This window comes from Canariomyces notabilis, assembly GCF_033297395.1.
Source record: "Canariomyces notabilis strain CBS 508.74 unplaced genomic scaffold N656scaffold_4, whole genome shotgun sequence".
In the NCBI taxonomy this organism is placed as follows: Eukaryota; Fungi; Ascomycota; class Sordariomycetes; order Sordariales; family Chaetomiaceae; genus Canariomyces; species Canariomyces notabilis.
Window position 1 is genome coordinate 929,689 of NW_027041826.1, and position 19,474 is coordinate 949,162.

General features: G+C 54.9%; 8 protein-coding genes across 8 annotated transcripts; 1 reads left to right on the plus strand and 7 right to left on the minus strand.

Moving 5' to 3' along the window:
• Positions 1-353: 353 nt before the first annotated feature.
• Positions 354-3,753, minus strand: N656DRAFT_776335 (uncharacterized protein). Its single transcript, XM_064814617.1, has 2 exons — positions 1,369-3,753; positions 354-1,301 (listed from the first exon to the last, which is right to left on the minus strand). The coding sequence occupies exons 1-2, from the start codon at positions 3,520-3,522 to the stop codon at positions 489-491; spliced, it is 2,967 nt and encodes a 988-aa protein (XP_064672809.1). The 5' UTR covers positions 3,523-3,753; the 3' UTR covers positions 354-488.
• Positions 3,754-7,227: 3,474 nt separating this feature from the next.
• On the minus strand, positions 7,228-7,476 carry N656DRAFT_683620 (uncharacterized protein; the record flags this gene model as incomplete). Its single annotated transcript, XM_064810594.1, has 1 exon — positions 7,228-7,476. A coding segment is annotated over one exon (249 nt), but the record flags the coding sequence as incomplete, so codon positions are not given.
• A 45-nt stretch (positions 7,477-7,521) lies between these two features.
• N656DRAFT_681387 (uncharacterized protein) lies at positions 7,522-7,728 on the minus strand (the record flags this gene model as incomplete). Its single annotated transcript, XM_064810557.1, has 1 exon — positions 7,522-7,728. A coding segment is annotated over one exon (207 nt), but the record flags the coding sequence as incomplete, so codon positions are not given.
• Positions 7,729-8,972: 1,244 nt separating this feature from the next.
• Positions 8,973-9,512, minus strand: N656DRAFT_489833 (uncharacterized protein). Its single transcript, XM_064809823.1, has 2 exons — positions 9,413-9,512; positions 8,973-9,349 (listed from the first exon to the last, which is right to left on the minus strand). Exon 2 carries the CDS (start codon positions 9,316-9,318, stop codon positions 9,079-9,081), a length of 240 nt encoding a protein of 79 aa, XP_064672812.1. The 5' UTR covers positions 9,319-9,349; positions 9,413-9,512; the 3' UTR covers positions 8,973-9,078.
• On the minus strand, positions 9,478-10,747 carry N656DRAFT_795926 (uncharacterized protein; the record flags this gene model as incomplete). The annotated part of the gene is made up of 4 exons (XM_064817474.1): positions 9,478-9,551; positions 9,625-10,504; positions 10,582-10,649; positions 10,711-10,747. 4 exons carry the CDS (start codon positions 10,745-10,747, stop codon positions 9,478-9,480), a joined length of 1,059 nt encoding a protein of 352 aa, XP_064672813.1.
• Positions 10,748-11,754: 1,007 nt separating this feature from the next.
• On the plus strand, positions 11,755-14,869 carry N656DRAFT_748219 (YjeF N-terminal domain-like protein). Its single transcript, XM_064812951.1, has 2 exons — positions 11,755-12,058; positions 12,127-14,869. Exons 1-2 carry the CDS (start codon positions 11,941-11,943, stop codon positions 14,370-14,372), a joined length of 2,364 nt encoding a protein of 787 aa, XP_064672814.1. The 5' UTR covers positions 11,755-11,940; the 3' UTR covers positions 14,373-14,869.
• Positions 14,870-15,026: 157 nt separating this feature from the next.
• Positions 15,027-16,293, minus strand: N656DRAFT_776340 (uncharacterized protein). Its single transcript, XM_064814618.1, has one exon. The coding sequence runs from the start codon at positions 16,259-16,261 to the stop codon at positions 15,170-15,172; it is 1,092 nt and encodes a 363-aa protein (XP_064672815.1). The 5' UTR covers positions 16,262-16,293; the 3' UTR covers positions 15,027-15,169.
• Positions 16,294-16,409: 116 nt separating this feature from the next.
• On the minus strand, positions 16,410-19,275 carry N656DRAFT_776341 (methionyl-tRNA synthetase). The gene is made up of 8 exons (XM_064814619.1): positions 19,057-19,275; positions 18,571-18,954; positions 18,206-18,509; positions 18,072-18,146; positions 17,885-18,011; positions 17,591-17,824; positions 17,302-17,529; positions 16,410-17,237 (listed from the first exon to the last, which is right to left on the minus strand). The coding sequence occupies exons 1-8, from the start codon at positions 19,174-19,176 to the stop codon at positions 16,697-16,699; spliced, it is 2,013 nt and encodes a 670-aa protein (XP_064672816.1). The 5' UTR covers positions 19,177-19,275; the 3' UTR covers positions 16,410-16,696.
• Positions 19,276-19,474: the final 199 nt, after the last annotated feature.

Sequence of the window (19,474 nt, forward strand, 5' to 3'; positions counted from 1 at the left end):
GAAGAGGGCGTCTGTGGTCAGACTGCTCGTTGATGATGAAGTCCGCTTGGAATGATGGTTTGAAATCGATCTTGATGGATTGAAAGATTTCAGTTTGTCTTTCGTCAAAAACGCCCTCTGCAACTTACAGTCGTCTTTTTTCGCCGATAAGGAGGATGACGGTCTTTTTTAGAGTAGCTAAACCAAGATAGGTTAGTACACGGATGGGGTCCCAAAAGCCTTGCACTGTGCACTGGTGTAGGCCTATGCCCTGTCACGGTAAATGGCACACTGTGTCATTCGCCCCTGAGTGATGCCTCGCCTTCAACACTTCGCATTATTCTTCTATGGGATGTTATCATTGCTATCTTAACATCGTACTATCGTGTGCCGCCCCTGACTTCGCTATTCATGCACCGTGCTCCATAACCACGTCCACTTCACCATGCTCATGATAAAGAACAATTACCCCTACTCCAGCGATGCTATCAGCTGCTTACTATCCAGATTCACGTTCGCCCTCTTTCGGGCGCGTCCGCAAACCTGATGGCCCGCCGGGAAGGGGGCACTCTAGGCGTATCGTCATCATCACTGTCTTCTTCCGCCGGGCCTGAACCCATCCCGAGGGCAGCTTCCCTTCGGCGCCGTTCTGCCGCCGTCTCGCCCGTATCGTCGTTGTTTTCGTCTGTTCCCTGCAAAGCCGCCATCCTACGCCTGCGTTCCACTGCTGTTTCCGCTTCCGTTTCCCTCTCCGAGTCTGGTGGCGTGGATTTTGGTGGAGAGGCCGGGCTCATTGACGATGAGGATGAAGGAGTACCCGAGCCACCCGCCTGTCCAGTCGGCCGCGCTTGGCTGAGACCCGCAGCATCGGAATCATCTTTCTGGGTAGCCGTTGTCTCTCCAGGAGGTTTGCTCTTATGCACCTGCAGATCCTGTTTCGCAATATCTTTGATGGTCTGTGACGCGGTAGACTTATTGACGACCTCACGCCGCGCGGACTTGTCCAACTTCTGCACCTCCCTGATAAAGTCTTCCTTGGTCATCCTCCTGCCAACGCCGCCAATAGTGAACCTGATATGCCTGTCGTCCTCATCGTCTTGTTCGTTCGCGGCGATTTTCTTCTGCGGTTTTTGCGCTGAGGACTCGCCGCCGCCTTGGTCTTCGCTTCGTGACCCTGCTGCCGCTCCAGCCTTGTCCACAGCTCTGCCGAGGACGCCCATTCCCATGTACTTCAGAGTTTGACTCATGAAGTGAGGTTGGGGCTTCTCCGTTGGTAACTCATATTTCTTGATCACTTCTCCAGCTTCGTCCTCCACGATGATCTAGAGACACCACGTTAGCTTATTCACTCCAGTGAACGAACACATGGGAGATTTGGTGGGGACGCACTGTTCTGCCGAATTGGTAGGCGCGAGCCGGTTCACCCTTTCTCGATGACTTCTCTTTACCCTTTCGTTTTGCAATCTCTCCCTCCCGCCAATTCAGAACCTTCTTCTTCAATGCTTCATAGTTCCAGCCAGACGCCCCAACCTCCGATTCCAGTTTGTTCGCCAGAGCCTTGGCTTGCTCAGCAAGATTCTCGGTATTGGAAGGTTTGACGGCCAACACGTCACCCTCTGCATTTTCGACAACGATGTGATCCCCCTCATCGTAGACTTCGAGCTCACTCCTGCCTTCTTGTGTTGGGTTAGCGGCAGACTCGGCAGAGGCAGGCTTTTCGGATAAGGCTTCTTCAGCTGCGAGTTGAGCAAGTTCTCCATTCCTGGGCGAGCCAGGTAGGGCGGTCTCCGTTGGGGACATAGGTGCAGAATCTTGCGGGCTTAGCCGTGTTAGGTCACTACTGCCTCGTGGCAGCGTGGGAGAGAATTGGCCCATCTGGCTGCGACGCTGGGGGAAGATGGCCGATTGGCTGATGGGGCCACCAGGACCGATGCCATCATCCCACTTCTTCTTCCGCCTTCGTGCGGCCAACGAGGAAGCCCTACTCCCTTGTCGGCTGTTACTGTTGTTGCTCTCATCCTCCTTCACACGACGAAGGAAGTTTCCAGGGACGCCAACTGGCGGCAGTGTGCCGGGTGGAAATTCGGGCAGCTTGAGCTCTTCACCCTCTGTATCAGACATTGTCCTTGCCTGCGACCGCGACTGCGACGAAATGCGTGGTAAGCGATTCAGCCAACTCGGGCCATCCTCGTTAGCCTGTGTGTACGACATGGTGATGGTCAGGGTGTTGATGTGCTTTCCCAACGTAAACACGGCGACCGAAGAACCGTGTACAATGATTGAGGCGACGACGATGAAGGAGACAATCGGCCAGACGAGAGTAATGATGGTGAGGTGCGGGGAATCCTTTGGAATTTCCGCAAGGGGAACCGGATCGTGGGATTCTAGCTCGCCCCGTGCCAGCATGGCGACGAAGATAGCGCCAACACCGATGGGCCCGAAGTGGCCAGCAAACAGAGCCTCACGCCAGGTCTTCATATCGGGAATTATGGGCTTCAGGACCATCATGACGGGGATTCGGCGGAAGAGGATGACGAATATAGCGAGCACAGCCAGCCTCCAGGCGCTCAGGCCCATGGCGTGGTCGTTGAAAGTTTCCCAGGGGATGATTGTGCCAAAGTAGACAAAGTATGCCAGGTTGATCAGTAGGTCAATCACGTTGGAGACATGGGACTCCTCCGTTTTTTGCGTAAACCAGCCGTCATTTGAGAAGCCAACCCCCGCAGCGAAGCCGACCAAGAGATCGTCGAGGCCGAGGATGCTGCCGGATCCGGCACAGAACAGGGCCAAGACGAAGTAGAAAACGAGGAAGCTTTCCCGGTCGATTAGGTCATGCGCCTCGGCGTACTTGATGCCATGTCGAGCGAGGTAGCCGATGATGAAACCGTAAACGGCACCGAAGATGCACTCGTACAGAATTGTGTAGACGATCCAGTGGAAAGAGACTTTGCTGGCCTCCTGCTTGTCATGGATCAGATACAGGGCCAGATAGATGAATGGAAACGCCATGCCGTCGTTGCAGCCCGACTCTGCCAAGAGAAGGTCGCGCAGGTGCTTGGGTACCCGTTTAGCAAACTTGCCCTTGCCCACGACCGAGGAGGCTAGGACTGGGTCTGTAGCCGTGACACAGGCGGCCACCACCAGGCTCTCGAGGAAGTTTAGGGGCTCAATCAGCCAGAAAATAAAAAGGCTGACAACCAGCCAGCCAAACATCATGACAGGGACGAGCAGCAAGGTGACGGACCTCCAGTGCTTTTCCATGTAGTACTTGGGCAGCTCAACCCCAACGGCGAAGCACTGCACAACCAGGACTAGACGCGAGAACTCGATGGTGACAATGTCGACGCTCCCCCACTCAAAGGGGTTGATGAGGTTGGCAGCATGGGGCCCGAATATCACACCACAGAGGGTAGCGATAGTGGCCTCGCCAATGTACATGCGCTCCTTGATGAAGGACGAACATAGCATGAAGAGGGAGGTAAAACCTCCCAGAATAATGTAGACCAGGTGCGATGAGGTGATGGAGAGGTGATCCCAAGCCATGGCTCAAGACACTTGCTCCAACACCAACGAGGTGTCGAGGTGGCCAAAGTTTCGTGATGCCTCAGACCTGGTACAATGGAAAGGAGAGTTGAATAATACTGAGTATCAAAGGTGGGCTGTCCAGGTCCAGGATTGGTGGTCTTGGCCGAGGGAAAATTGGAGAATCCGAGGGATCGGTGAACTTTGACGACGTCACTGGGGAAAGGCGACAGTCATTCCTCGCCAGCCTAATTCGCTGCCCAGTGTCGTCTTCGGGAGAATTGGGTCCAGCCACAGGAGCGAAGAATCGAGACATGCAAAGACGCGACAAGACGCCTTAGGTTAACCCGTTCAGCAGACAACCCAATTCCTAGCTGCGACGGGATAGAGTCTTCGCCTGGACCCAATTGGAACACTGGGATTCTAAAAGCCCGACAAGATTTTTCGTCTCTTCTTTTTTCCCACCACCGATGCGGCGCAGGCGCGGGAAAGGATGAGATGCGCAGCGAAAATCCGGGGAAGGGAGGCGCGAACACGGAATAGACAAGACGAAGGAACAGCAATCGCAGGGGGCAATGTTCATCAATGGAGCCAGCACAGATCTGGTCAACCAGATGGGAGAGCGCGATGCGTGCGCCTCGTTTTGTTACCAGGACTTGCGGATTCCTTGGACTTGCCACCGGGGCACTCTAAGGGCTGGCCCGGGGCATCCATGACATCTTATACTTCCGACCAAACTTGGCGAAGAGCGTGTACGGAAACTACAGGGCAGCAGTAAAGAAACTTCGGCCCTGGCGCCGAGCCCCCAACCTTCTCTCGAGGGCTTGGCGGCAATTGCGGCCATGCAGTCACGGTGGGTCTAAAGTCCGGCACGGAGACGGATGCTTCCTGCCTCCAGCGTCTACCGGCCCCTAATAGAGGCCGAAATCAACTTACTCAGGTACGTGCAGTGGCACCGGCAGGGCAATCTACCACAACAAATTCCAGACATGAAGACTTCCGCAACTTACTTATTTCCACCCCTTGAACACCAGGCATGATGCCCGACCTGAGCTGGCGACAAGGCGGACCGCTGTGTAATCCGATTACCTGGTTCCCTCGATGCTCAATGGCTGCCCTAATCCTGTCTCACGCTTGGCACCCAGTGGATGTGTTTTTTTCGGCTACGTACCTGGAAACAAACTGCCCTTATCCGTACAGCTCCGCCTTCTCGGTGAAGAGAACGGATTCTCTATTCTCTCACCCTGAGAGATTCGAATTTGTTTGACTGACCTCGCGTATCGACAAGTTGGACGAGCAATTCCAGGTTGCTCAATTGCTGCTTGCTCCTTTCGGACTTGCCCAGGGATCGACTGCTGCCAAGCCCCGGCCCCCGTCTAGATCCGCCCACCGGATGCCTTGCATCCACCCAATGCTCGGCCGGCCCGGGATCCTTTTTTCTTACAAAAACAACCCCTACTTTCCCGAGTTCAAACTGCTGATTGCAAGCCAATTGGATTTGGAGCCCATATACGAAGTAACCGCGCGTGCCGTCGACAAATACAGCAAGATATTTTGTGCCACGGGGTCCTTACACACCGGATATTCAAAGGAAGACAGCGACGGGAGTTGTTCTCCACGGGAGGAGCGGCGGTCCGGCCAACGTGGGGGTCGAGCTGTGTTTCTAGAGTTACATGCTCTGATTGGAGTCTGGCGGAAGGCACAGGAACATTTTAGCTCAGCTGCCCAACCACGAACAGATGACGTCGGCACGGGCCAGACTGCCACTGCATTGCCGGACTGCATACGGAGGTGGATATGGATACAGCTCACAGTCCTACCTTCGCTAACTGACAGACTGCATGACTGGAAGTTGATCCCGTGACCCGCTCTCGGACCTGAATAACGGGCTCTAGCCAGAAGCGTACTTCAGCTACCAAAAGATGCGGGGAATGATCTGTGTTGCCCCTGTTGGGTATTCGTACACCAACGAGGACGTGGGGGACTGCTTCCGGTTGGTGAATACAAAGTTCGATTCATGAGTTCCTCAATTGCTTACTGAGAGCCTCGGAGTCATTTTTCTGATTTGCTCAATGCTCGTTCGAAAGTCTAGCTCGAAAGTCAGAGTGTAGACAGACCAACCTGTGCATCGAGGACTCAGGAGCCCTCACTAATGGATACCTAGGTATACTTTGCATGCTACGCTAGCTAGGTAGATATTTTGTAGCCCTCTTTCTCCATGGAAGTTAACTGATGCATATGGCACCCAGCTAGATATGCAGTTTACTTTGAATGAATGCCAGATTATGTCAAGGTGCGCCAAGTTGTCAACTGATGTCTAGATATGCAGTTTACAAGTGAAATGAATGCCAGATCAATGTCAAGGTGCGTCAAGTTGATTGTCAACTGATATCGAGCGTCAACGGAGTTAGGGTTAGGGCGATTACGCTATTCATATAGCGGGATGTTTTCCCGTTTTGGGAATCCTGGGATTGGTCACTTAATTATCGACGCGCACGGGTCCTCGCGTAGCTCCCCTCTTGCCTTGGCTCTCAAACGCGAATTTCTCCTGACTGACGCGACGAAGCGTCGTATCATTCATGAATTGCAAGCAAACCCCGAGGACCCAGGACAGGCCAACAGCTCGCCCCCGTGGCCCTGACTCTGTATGACTGGGCTCTCCAGTCTTGTCCTCCGTCGAGCAGCCGTTTCCCTCGACAGGAACATTGTACACGGTGCCGCCCGGCCTGCCAATCCGCACCCCGTTGGATTAAGTCCCACCTTCCCCCCGAGCCCAATGTTGCGAAACGCCGTGGCCGAGGCCAACAAGGCCGCTGCCGCGAATCAGCAATCTCGGACATCCGCCAACAGGAGTCTGGAGAAGCAGCTTTCCCCTTCGAGCAGCCCGAGCGCCGTGCCGAAGAAACCCCAAGAGAGTGTTGCCAGCATGCTCTCCAGGCCTCGACCCCCTCCGAGCTCGATTGGCCCATCGAGGACAGCCACAAGGGCGGATGCGCTACAGAGCCGACCTCTCAACGCCACCCGGCCTAACCGCAGCAGCGTCAACGGCACGAGTCTCGCTTCTATCTACAGTAAGTCGGACTCGTTTCGGTCAGAACCCGACGTGATCGATCTGCTCGATCATACCCCTCCTCCGCCATCTGGGTCGCGAGCAAGCAATCAAGCGCCTTTGGTGGACATTTTTGAGAGCGACATCGACGACGATGATAACCTGGACTTGGACTTCCGGGCGAATCCACCATTGCCCTCGCTGTCTCGTCCTCAATCACGTCCAGCCGCTTTCAAACCCAAAGATGACCCTCCGCCGAGCACCACTAGCACGCTCTCCTGGTCGCAGTCATCTCCTTCCCATCTCGCCCCTCCAAAACCCCGGATTGCAGAAAAAACCGCAAAACGCGAGTCGCCGGATAATGGCATGGTGGAAACCCATATCATAAAGAAGCCCAAGCGAGAGCCGTCCAAGCGAGAGCTGCCCAAGCACTGGGCTGGATCATCAACGAAGGCGCATGATCCTGAGAAAGTCTACGAGGCTGCCGCGATGACTCCAGCACCGAAAGCCAAGGCCCCGTTACCGTGGAACACCACTGCCAGCGCGATAAAAGCACAAAAGAAGCAGCTGAAGACGCAGATTACGGGAGCCTCCAAAGCTGAAGCCTCCATGGATGATATACGTGAAGCAATCAAGTCTCACGTTACTGCAACGACCTCAGCCATCACCCTTAGCAACGAGCAGCGACACGTCAAGAGTCTCGTCGTCGAGAAGGGGCAGAGTGTCTTCTTCACTGGTCCCGCTGGTACGGGCAAGTCCGTGTTGATGCGAGCAATTATCCAAGATCTCAAGAAGAAGTATGCCAGAGACCCGGAGCGGGTGGCCGTCACCGCCTCGACGGGCCTGGCCGCCTGCAACATCGGTGGCATGACTTTACACAGCTTTGCAGGCATCGGCCTGGGAAAAGAAGACGCCAACACGCTAGTCAAGAAGATTAGGCGTAACCCCAAGGCAAAGACCCGTTGGCTCAAGACCAAAACTCTCATTATCGACGAAGTCTCAATGCTGGATGGTGACCTCTTCGACAAACTCTCGCAGATTGGCAGAATTCTTCGGAACGATGGCCGGCCATGGGGCGGTATCCAGCTGGTTATCACGGGTGACTTTTTCCAACTGCCCCCGGTACCCGATGGCGGCAAGCAGAGCGAGTCCAAGTTCGCATTTGACGCTGCCACCTGGAACATGTCAATCGATCACACTATCGGCTTGACCGAAGTGTTTCGGCAGAAAGATCCTGGTAAGCCGATAATGCTATATGGACAGCTTTTACAGATTTCATGCTCACGAATCCGCAGAATTTGCTGCCATGCTCAATGAGATGCGTCTAGGCAGGATCAGTGAGCAGACAGTGCAGAAGTTCCGGGCTCTCAGCAGGCCTCTTCAGTTTGACGACGGCCTTGAGGTCACTGAACTGTAGGTCGTGACGCACACTACGCTATAAAGCCCACGAAGCTGATCCTCTGTACCAGATTTCCCACGAGACACGAAGTCGAGACGTCGAACCAGAGACGGCTCCAGAGCTTGCCTGGCAAGTCGTACCGCTACGAAGCCATGGACACAGGGGACCCAAAAATACGAGACAAGCTCCTCGCCAACATGATGGCACCTCCAGTCATCGAGCTGAAAGTAGGGGCTCAGGTGATGTTGATCAAGAACATGGACGAGACACTCGTCAACGGGTCTCTAGGAACCGTGGTTGAGTTCATGAGCGAATCGTCGTTAGGGATCAGAGGAGTGGGAGATGATTCTGATGTGGAGTCGGACGCAAAAAAGAGAATTCGCGCCTTTGAATCTGCCCTTTCCGAGGGCTCGAATCCCGACAACAAGTTGTATCCGATGGTGCGGTTTCACGCGGTCGACGGGTCGCAACGACATCTCCTTTGCGTCCCTGAGGACTGGAAAGTGGAGCTCCCAACAGGTGAAATGCAGGCATCCCGGAAGCAGCTGCCCTTGATCCTGGCGTGGGCACTTTCAATTCACAAAGCCCAAGGACAGACCCTGGAGCGTGTCAAAGTCGACCTTGGCAAGGTGTTTGAGAAGGGGCAAGCCTACGTCGCGCTCAGCCGCGCTACCAGCCAAGAAGGTCTTCAGGTGCTACGCTTCCAAAAGGACAAGATCATGGCTCATCCTCGAGTGGTCGAGTTTTACAACAAGCTGTACAGCGCCGAGGCGGCCGTCAAGAAAAAGGCGGCCGGTTCCATCACGAGCTACGCGACTAAAGTCACTAAACAGGAAGCCCTGCCACGGAAATTTGCAGGTCAGCAAGAGGATGTGTTCGACGAGGACGAAGAAGAGGCCATGGCTGCGTATGGTTGAGGCCATTGTATTGAGCCCGCATAACATGGTGTTGTAGGGACGTGGAGTTACGGGCATTTTGCAATCTCTTGGGCTGAGCCTGCCTTTCCCTTATTAGGGACTGTTTGGAACGGCTCTTGCTACTACCTACTGTATGGGGTACGTGATGTGGGGCGTTTTGGGGCGTTTCGGTCACGGTGTTCGTCATAACCTGGTTGAGTCACGTTGTATATTTACAAACTTTGAACGGGCAGCCGTGGCAGGATGGAACCGCAGCTTATGGTAGGCTTTTCATAGACCGTCGACGGCAAATATATCCCAATGCGAGGTTGATGGAGTACTGGCAAATACGCTGCGCGATCACTGGGTTCTAACTCATTACCAGTCTTTGAAATCGCGACATACTTCTCGAGGGGCGTCGCTGGGGTCAACACCAAGGCCGATATCAGCGATGATTGGCAATATGCTCTCATATCCTACGCCTCCGCACCTGCAGAGGTTACACTATTAGTTGTACGTTAGCATCCAAATTTGAGCATCGATCCAACTTGTCGCAGTGCGGGTAACCTGAATGCCACTCTTCTCTTGCTGTGTTGCCAACGCTTCCGGTTGAACAGACGCTGTCTCTGGTTCTACGGCAGGTTTGCCGTTCTCTTCTGGGTCCGGGTGCTCATGGATACCATCGTGACTGACTTGGGCGCGTAATCTAGGTAACGCTGCGCCAGGATTAGCAGAGCAGAAGACAGTCACAGCTTGTAGGGAAAGGGGAACAAGCTCACTGATCAGCACACCGAGGGCCTGTAGCAACAGTGGCACCCAGAGAAATATGGCAATGACCTGGCCGAATCCCCACTCATTGTCCTCAAAGTCGTCTCCGGAGATGCTCTTCATGGCGTCCCGCTTGCGCGACATTTGCACCGCACAGTACAGACTCCCAATAGACAGCCCAAGCGACAGCAACCCCACTGTAAACGGCTCGCGCTCGTCAATGATCAACTTCCACAACAAGAACAGAATAGCGCCAAGCACGACCAACCCGGCGAGCCCCGCAAGGGAAAGCCCAAATATGGTCAGCCCCCGCCTCCACCCGTCGGTGTTGAGGAACTCAGGGAACGGCGCCGGAAGGTTGGGCAACGCATCGGTCGGCAGCTGGCCACGGAAATAGTCAAACCCGGGAAGGACAGAGCCGTACGACGAGCACGCGGTGCCCAGCTCCTGGACGGCGGCCCACGTGGTCCGGGACGTGGTGCGCAGGCGGCCGACGACGCCCATGTACAGGGCGAACTCGGCGAGACAGCAGACGGCCGTGACGACGACGCGCTCGAAGGGCCTGCGTTTGGACTTGGACTGGCGGACGACGACACCCTGGGCAAGGCTTACGGAGAGCAGGGAGAGGAATTGCATTGTCAGCAGGGACTCGAGGAAGGCGATCTCGTAAAAGGGCGCGCCGCGGATGCGCACGATGGCAGCGATGGCGACGGGGATGGTGAAGCCCGCGTTGGCGTCCCAGAAGTTTTTGTGTAGCCTGACGAGCGGGTCGAGCATGTTTCTGCCCAGGGCTGAGGGAGGGGAGAACTTGTGGAGGCAGGCGTAGATGGCGACGAAGATAGGGCCAAAGACTACGGCCAGGGCGACCTGGACGAGGTACGAGATGTGTGCCTTGCGGGATGGGCTTCGAGTCAGTGGACATTATGCACCGGAATACAAGGCCCTATGGCAGGAGTGTGTATCCTTACCCCTATACCAGAGAGGTCGGGGTTCCCGCTGCCCCAGAAGAGCTTGCATATCTCGGGACACGCACTAACTGTTCCGGTGATGTTGAGGGAGCCATCCAGTGCCTCATTCAAGGAAGTCGGTGATGGTACTGGATGTGAAGCTGACGCAAGCTGAAGGGCTGCTCATCTTAGTTCAGGTAGGTCAGGTTGTTGTCGTAGTCTGCGGAGGCCGATGGTCAGTTGCTGCAAGAGTCAAACTCCTGCTGGGCTATTCCCAGCGACTGCTGCCTCTTGCGTATAATACGATGTCGCCTAGGACGGTTACCGGTTAGCAAGCTGGAAGACTTCCCAGGGACAGGTTTGTGATATATGAAGCCAAGAACGACAAGGCTGTGAGCTGCTTGTAAGTGTGCACATGAGGCACTTTGACGGGCTCCCCGCCTCAGCTCCTGTCCAGCCCGGGTTTTTACGAGTCGTGGTAAATACTCGGAGCCTTGCGCTTGGGACGGGATCGGTTACCACATTTACTTTGCATGCTGCCATGTAACTGCTGTATGCCAGCAGCGGCATGAGGAAAGGGGCTGACCTGCACTGGCTATTGGTAGAATATAAGCGACAAGACAGCTTTGGGTTAGAAGTCTGCATGTGTAAGCTCTGTCAAGCCTTGCCCACACAGCGGTATCATAACGTAGATGCTGGAAATTTGAACAACATTTCCTGCCGCCTCACGATGTGGTAAAACGAGGCTGAAGGAGTTTGTCTGATCGTGTAGACAATCAGCGGGAGATGATGGAGGACGGGGAGTAGTCTGCGCTGCTATCCGGCATGGGATATTTTAAGCTGGGAGAGAGCAAGAGAGGACTTCCGACCCGGACAGTGGTGATGTTCCAAGAGCATTGGGCAGTGGGATGGTTCCAGGATTGCCTCAGTTCGCCCGGAGTATTCGTCCTTTCTATACGGATAAGGTAGAGCTGATGTTTCTGTTAAAAATCTGTAACGTTAACTTTACCTCCGTACTCGGTAAGGTACAGATAGCTGGGTAAGGTACCTCCCTGGTTTCCAGTTGACCTGCGGTCCCGCGTTTTCTGACTGATAAGAAGTAGCTTATCGATAAGCATAGTCTGACTAGCAACCTAGCGCCAAGTTCAACCACTAAGATAGCGAAAGTTGTGATACATTTCATCCGAGAGCGACTGCAGCCAACAACGCAACCGACTTCAATAACTGAATTTCCTTCGGTGCAAGGCACTGCCTGCCTTCGATACACTTTCACAAACCTCAGAATCGCCCTGCGCAGGTTTTAATATTCGAACAGTCGGACAAGGCAGTTTCTGTTCCAGGCAACGATCCGAGTCTCGGACTAGCCGCCCGCCATCCGCCATGGCGACCGAATTCATCGGCGTGCAGATGCTGGTAACGCTGCACGGCGATCCGCCAGCACGTCTCAAAGGGACCATTAGTGCTGTAGAAGCCGGCGCCAGTCTGACTCTAAGCAACGGTTAGTGATTTTCTCTTTGGTCTCTTGACGCCTGCCTGTCCGGCATGTTGACTTGGCTTCGTGAACAGTCTGGATGCTCAATACCAACGAATGGCGCCCTCGCATCACCATCTCCTCAACAGAGATTGCCGATCTTGCCGAGGTACCAAGCGCACCTCCGCCGGACCTCTCCAACCCCGTTCAGAAGAAAGCCCCTCCGATTGTACCTCATATTCCCCAGCCGGCGCCCAAACCAGCCCTCGTTGATCCTGCCATCCTGGCAGTGGGAAAGCCGGCGCCAGCTACATCACCGGCGCACCTGCCAGAGACCCGTCTCCCACCAATCAAGATAGAGAAGCGCAGTCAGGACACAGTCATTGTTCCCGTAACCCAAGCCGAGGGCACGACGGAGGATCTCACCCCTACCGTTCGCACGGCAACTCTAAAGGGGTCAAAGGTTGAGGGCGATGGTGCAGAAACTGAGTCAGCGGAAGATAAGGATGCTACAGGCGTTGTTCTCGAGTACGATGAGACAGTTCGTCGGAAGAATAGGCGGCGGCAGCGGAAGCCGGGGAACGCAAAGACATCTCAGGAGGATGTTGAGGCGTCCCCAGCGCCTTCAACGAAAACAGCCGGCAAAGGGAAGGGCTGGAGACAGACACCCATCCTGCAAAGCACAGCATCCTTCCAACCGTTCGCCTCGCTAAAACGAAACGGCACTAAGGGTCGCCAGGCCCTGGATAACGGGTGGGCATCTGAGGACGTTACGGATGTTCAGGAGATGGGCGACTTTGACTTTGAAGGAGGCCTGGCAAAATTCGACAAGCAGAATCTGTTCGAGCAGATGAGAAAAGACGATCAGGTCGATGAAGCTGACCGCCTGGTGTCGCACAACCGGCAACCCCGTCCCAAGCCCGGCACGGCCGGCGGCAAGAATCTCCACTACTCAGAAAATGTGCTGGACATGCCTACAACCATACTAAAACCGCCCAAGGACAGGCCCGCAACCAAGGAGACACCCAACGACTTTTGGAATAGCGAGGCGGATGACGGTGTACCCAACAACAGCGAGCGACTGAGCGGCAGAGACCCCGGCATGGGCAGCCGGCAGGGTTCGCGTCGCGGAGAGAATAAGGTTCCGGCAGGCCGGCGTTCCCATTCTCGCAAAGCCGCCGAGCCGACGAGAACCGGATCTGGCCCTAGCAGAGTAAGCTCCGGTGTAAGCCACTACCGCAATCAGTCTGCCAAAGGGAGCCGGCCAAGTAGTCGGCTTTCGTCGCGCGCCGCGGCCGCTGACAAGAAGAAACAGCTTCCGACACCAGCCGTCCCGCAGGGTCTCTACTTGCTGCCGTCGAATCGCCGGGTCGAGGCTGTCTCGCCATTGCAAATGTTCAATATCGAAAACATAGCGCATAACGAGATCGGGTTAACAGAGGAGATGATGACGGAGAACGCAGGCCGCGGCATTGCCGAGGTGACACTAAACGCACTAGCCGACCCTGCCATTAAGGTGCGGCACGCTGGCAACGTCGATCCGGCCACGGGCAACCCACCCCCGCAAACCGTAGTGGTTCTTGCGGGCAACAATAAGTCTGGAAGCCGCGCCATCGCCGGCGCTCGCCACCTGCGGAACAAGGGCATCAACGTCCTCGTATGCGTTGTTGGCCTCGAGCGCGGCGAGAGGGACCTGCTCGAGGAGGTTAAGCAGCAGGTGCGGCTATACAAGAACCTTGGCGGGCGCGTCTTTGCAAAGAGCGACTTCTTTGAGCATTTGCGCAAGATCAGCATCCCCATGTTGACCATCGACACGCCCCGCACTTCGCTGAGCAGCCTGGCGAACCCAGCCCCTGTGATGCTCATCATCGACGCGCTCCTCGGGCTTGCCATCTCCTTTGAGGAGCTCCGAAACGGCGATCAAGCGACCGTGTACGAGCTCATAGAGTGGGCGAACCGCAACGAGGCGTTCGTGCTGTCCGTCGATGTGCCGACGGGCATAGACCCGACCACAGGCAAAGCCAGCGTCATCGACGGCAGCAGGCTGTACGTCAGGCCGCGGTACGTCGTGGCCATTGGCGCGCCGAAACGCGGCCTGCTCGAGGCCTTGATGGCGGCGGATAACGATGATGCCGATACCGTCCTCGCCGGAGAGCACGCCGCTTTGCCGGATGACGCTGTGTCGGACTGGAAGCTCTATATCGCGGATATGGGCTTGGGGCAGGCCGTGTGGAAGAAGGCCGGGACTAAGATGAGGAAGGGCGTCGATTTTGATAGCAGCTGGGTGTTGGAGATGAGGTATCGTGGGTCGGTGAATGACGAGGATGAGGAGCTGGCTTAAGAGGGTTGTCGGGTACTGTGCAGATGGGGGCTTTGTTGTCAAGATATCTTGTGGTTGGACCTTACGGCGATGATGGCATGAACAGTGCATATTGCATTTGGGGCGGTGCCTTTATGGCTTTTTTTCTCTCAACCAGCAAGGCGTCAAGTGGGGATTTTGTTTTTTTCGCGGTGACTTGGCTTTGCATTGCATCGGATTAGGACGGATAGCCTACGTGTAAGAGAGGCATGAGTTACCTTGCCTAGATAGATGAGCTTCATTCGAAGGGAGAGAGCTGATGGAAGCCCTACACGGCTTTCAACTCTGAGTTGAGTCAGCATTGGGCAATAGCGACATAGCACGAGGCTCAGTCATCGATGTGATTGCCAGACGGAAAATGGCGGCGCTTCTATTGCGTAGGTGGCTCAGGGTTCAGGGGCAACTCTAGACCGGAATCTTTGACAAGATTGACTTTGATACTCTTGCTCTTGGCTATATTTCTTGCAGTTGCCCGTGACATGGTTGTTATGAGTAACTCTTGCCGCATTGTGTGTATATATGCTCGGAGCCCTCATTCATATGCTACTTTGAGAAGCTCTAGAGCACCATCCTAGATGCTTTAGTATGCACTGTATCCCTTCATCTATGTTTATTCTCCCTGGGCACGAATAGAAGGTTGGAATGATAGACCTAGAACGAAGTAGGAGAGTACTTAGTATTATAGGCTGTAGTCCGATAGTACGAGGAGTATTACTAGTCTGTAGTATCAATCACCAGACTACTACTACTAAGACGTTCCCGTCCTCTCCATCAAGATGTCAAACAACCCCCATCTCCCCACCGCCGTCGACCCAAACCACCACATTGCCAGGCACCCGGTCGCCCATGTCCTCAAAGAACCTTCTGACCTCGTCATCCGAATACCTCAAACTGAAATGCGTCAGCACAAACACGGTCCGCGGCCACCTCCTCACAACAGGCTCCAAATCCGCCCAGATGGTATGTTTAGTCTTGTCCGCCTGCGCGCGGTGCTCCTCCCTTAGGAAGCTGCACTCGGTAATGACCACCTTGACCCCAGTATCACCGTCAGCCCGTTCCGAGCCATCATCATCCCCGGAACCAGCCAACCAACCGGGTGCGGCCGCGAGTGTGGCGGCCGTGGTATCCCCGAGAAATGCAAACACAGGCGTCTGTACGGGGCGGGTAAGTTGCACCCCTTCCTCCTCGCGTAATCGGCGCAGCTCCCGCCCGGGAAGCGACCGGTACTCGTCCCGCAGCCGGTGCGTGACGGCGGAAAACAGATAGCCCAGGCACGGCACCGTGTGGTCGCACGCAAACGCCGTTGCTGTCCAGCCCTGCTGTGAAGAGGACGATGATAACCGGCGTAAGGAGACCGTGTCGCCCTCCCGGAGGCCGTGCGTGACGTGAGTTTGGAGCATTGATGCGAGGTCTTTTCCCTTTCCATCGGACTCGGACCCGTTTCCTTCGCCTTTGCCATCACCATCGCCATCACCATCCCTGCTACTACTACTACTACTAGCACTACTGCTGTACAGTAGCCCACCCGTTTCGCTCAGGATGGTTTTTGCATTAACAAAGTCGTCAAACGCCCGCTTCATCTCGGCGGGACAAAAGATGTCGGGCGGGTCATCCCTGTTGACAAACGCCGGCGCGAGCAGTGTATGGTCACTATGGCCGTGCGTGAGGAAGATGTGTTTGGGGCGCAGCTTGTTTACGCACAAACCGGCGTCGAGGAGCAAGTTCAGCTGTGGGATGACGAATGACGTGTGCCATGCCGCCCGGGACCGGCCCGTGAGCGTGAGATGGTGATAGGGCTTGGGAAAGCGCCATTCCAAGATGTCGGAGCGGGGAGATTGTGGGAGTGGCGTGGCAAAGTTTGCGGGTGGCATGGCTAGTGCTTGGGGTTATATCGGTGTTTCACAGCCGGCATGATACTCATGAAAAAAGTATAGTATCTATACTATATCGAGGTGAGCGGCAGCAAGCGGCAAAACATCGGATTCGATTGTTGAGTACTAGTACGTACTAATAGTCACTCGGTGAACCAACATTTTCAATCGGTGTCCACACGGCGTTGTAATTCAGAAACTGTGACTCAACCAGGCGGTACTGTAGTCGGTGACTAGTAGAACAAGTCGGGAGTCAATACTCTCCGTTTGACGCTTCCCCCAAGTTGCCCGATGGTCGCTCGCGCCTTAATGCGTCAGTAAAGCAGCCAAGTTCCGATCTATCCCGTACACTCAAGCAAAAACGAGAGGGTACTAAGAGAAATCATTGAAACCGGTTGGCTTGTTGTGGAGAAGAAATCTATTGTTCTATCCCTCTTAAGCTTTCGCAGCAGGCTCCTCAGGCTCCGGCGCAGGGCGGGCAGGGAGTGTTGTAGTAGTCCCCGGGTTCGGCTCTGAAGCCTGAGTAGCCTGAGCGGCCTTCTTGAGCCGCTTCTTCTCCTTCTCTTTCTCCCTGGCCGCCTTCTTCGCGGCCGCCTTCTCCGCCTCTAATTCCTTCTGTTTGCGAAGTTCCTCGCCACCGAAAGCCTCCCGCCACTCCTCCACCTTGGCCGCTGGGATCGTTGAGAATAGGAGCTCCGGCGTGCCGATGGCATGGCCCGGCTTGAGTGCATTCGCCTCCCAAATATCGGGAATGTGCACTGGAACCCGCTGCTCCTCCTCGCTAGCCGCTTTGAATCCAAGCTGTCTGAGTATTGATTGGGCCTTCTCTGGCATGTATGGTGACAGGACGTTGGCCAGAAGATGGATGAGATTGAGGCCGAAGCCGATGACGGCTCGGCAGCGAGCGGGGTCCTCGGCCAGAAGCTGATTGCTCAGCTTGTTGTCTTGCAGAAGCTTATTACCCAGTGCCGAAATACTAGGTTGCACCGTCAGAACATGCAACTTGAAGGAGTGCTTAGACATGGACAGTGGAGCCATACCTGAGAACCGTAGCCAGCCCTGATCTCAGCTTCAGCGCCTTGAGGCTTGCGATATACTCTTGGAGCAGCTTGTTCACCTCCTCCTTGGATTCTTGAAGAGCTGGGAAGCCCGAGAGGTCGTACTCCGGAACCACACCTTCCATTTTGGCCTGGCAGAATTTGATGACGCGCTGGCACAGATTGCCCAGGTTCTTGAGCAGATCGTTGTTGTTCGCATCAACGAATTCCCTTTGAAAAGGTCAGCTTATCTGAGCCCATGGCAGCTAATGTTAGAATCGGCAAGACATACTCCCATTTGAATTCCGAGTCGCTAGTTTCGGGACGTCTAGACAGCAGGTAGTATCTCCAGATATCTGCGTCGATTCCCGTGTCCTGAGCGTTGTTGCCAAACACACCGACTCCCTTCGACTTGCTGAACTTGCCTCCCTCGTAGTTGAGGTACTCTGTAGTAGAGAGGTGCTTAACCTTGGTCCAGTTTTCTCTTGAGCCGATCTGAGAGGCTGGCCAGATGATGGTATGGAATCTGCATTGACACCTGTCAGACCCAACCTGTATGCGCTGCCCATGCAAGAAGGATACTTACGGAACATTGTCCTTGCCCATGAACTGGTACAGGGAAACATTCTCCGGGTTTTTCCACCATTTTTCCCAATTCTTGCCTTCCAGGTTACCAGCATCGGTGTATGTCTTGGTAATTGAAGGGTACCCGACTTAAAACTTCAGCATTCCACGAACACACCATAAGGTATTTGGGAATGGGGAAAACATACTGCAGGCATCGAACCAGACGTAGAACACCTTCTTGGCATAATCTTCGTCGGACAGGCCATCGAGCCGAGTGGGGACTGCGGGAAGAAGCGCGGTCAATCGAAGGACTGGCAATCTGGGGAAGACATCAACATACTTGGTACACCCCACTTGAGATCCCGAGTGATGCCGCGGGGCTTCAGGCCTTGATCCAGCCAGGAGTGCGTGATGGAGACGCAGTTCGCGCTCCAATTCTTTTCAGCCGATTCGAGCCATTCCTTGATCTCATCCTGCAGGGCGTCTAAGCGGAGATAAAGGTGCTTGGTCTGACGCCTTTCAGGGGTGGCGCCATCAAGCTTGCAGCGGGGGTTTATGAGCCACCCGGTCGCCTTGGTCTCCTGGTTCCCAGACGCGTCTCTATCTGGCTCGAGGGGGTCAAGGAGGTTGCCACATGCATCGCACTGGCAAATTTTGAATTAGCAACTTAGTGGACGGGAAGTGGGTGATAGGGAAGTATCAAACCTGGTCGCCGCGAGCGCCTAGGTCGTGACAGATGCTGCACTCGCCCTCAACATAGCGGTCTGCCAAGAAGGATGAGTGGTTGGGGCAGTAGGCCTGTGTCGTCTCACGCTGCTCGATGTAGCCGTTCTTCCACAGGTTTTTGAATACAGACTGCACGATCTCGGTGTGCTCGGGAGTGGGCGTGCGACCAAATACATCAAACTCAATCCTAAACCAGTCGTATATGCCCTTGTGGATTGCGTGATACTTTGCGCACAATGTCGCCGGGTCGATCCCTTCCGAGAGGGCCTTTGTCTCGGTTGCGGTGCCATACTCATCGGAGCCGCAGACATATATTGTCGGCAGACCCCTCGCACGGCAGAACCGAGCAAAAACATCTGCGGACTGCACCCTGATGGTTAGCGATAGAACCTCTTTGAGTGCCCGCACGTGTGCGAACAGGGGTGCCGAATGTGGCTAAGATGAGAGCATGTATAGTGAACTTACCAGAACACTGCCGATGATGTTGCCTAGATGTGGTACATTATTGACATAAGGCAGAGCACTGGTAATCAGAATGTTTTCCTTGCCAGGCAAGGGGAGCGTCGGTTCTTTTGGTGCACCCATCTTCACTGAAATCTGTGTGTGGTCGTGAAGGAGATTTGAGGGAGTGGTATGTACAGTTCCGCAAAACCTCAGGTCTCAAAGTCGTTTGGGAGTTGGGACGCATTGTGGGCGGGTGGGGTGAGTCATGGCAGGGCCACTTTCCAGCCGAGTCGAAACCCCCAAAGACGGCTAAACCCCGGGAGATAGATTGACCCTGAATTTGGGGGCAAATCTTAGCCTAGGTGCTTCTCGAATTACAGGACTGTGACTAGCGTGTTCAATCTTATCTTAGACATGGGAATTATCAGTTATCGACTAT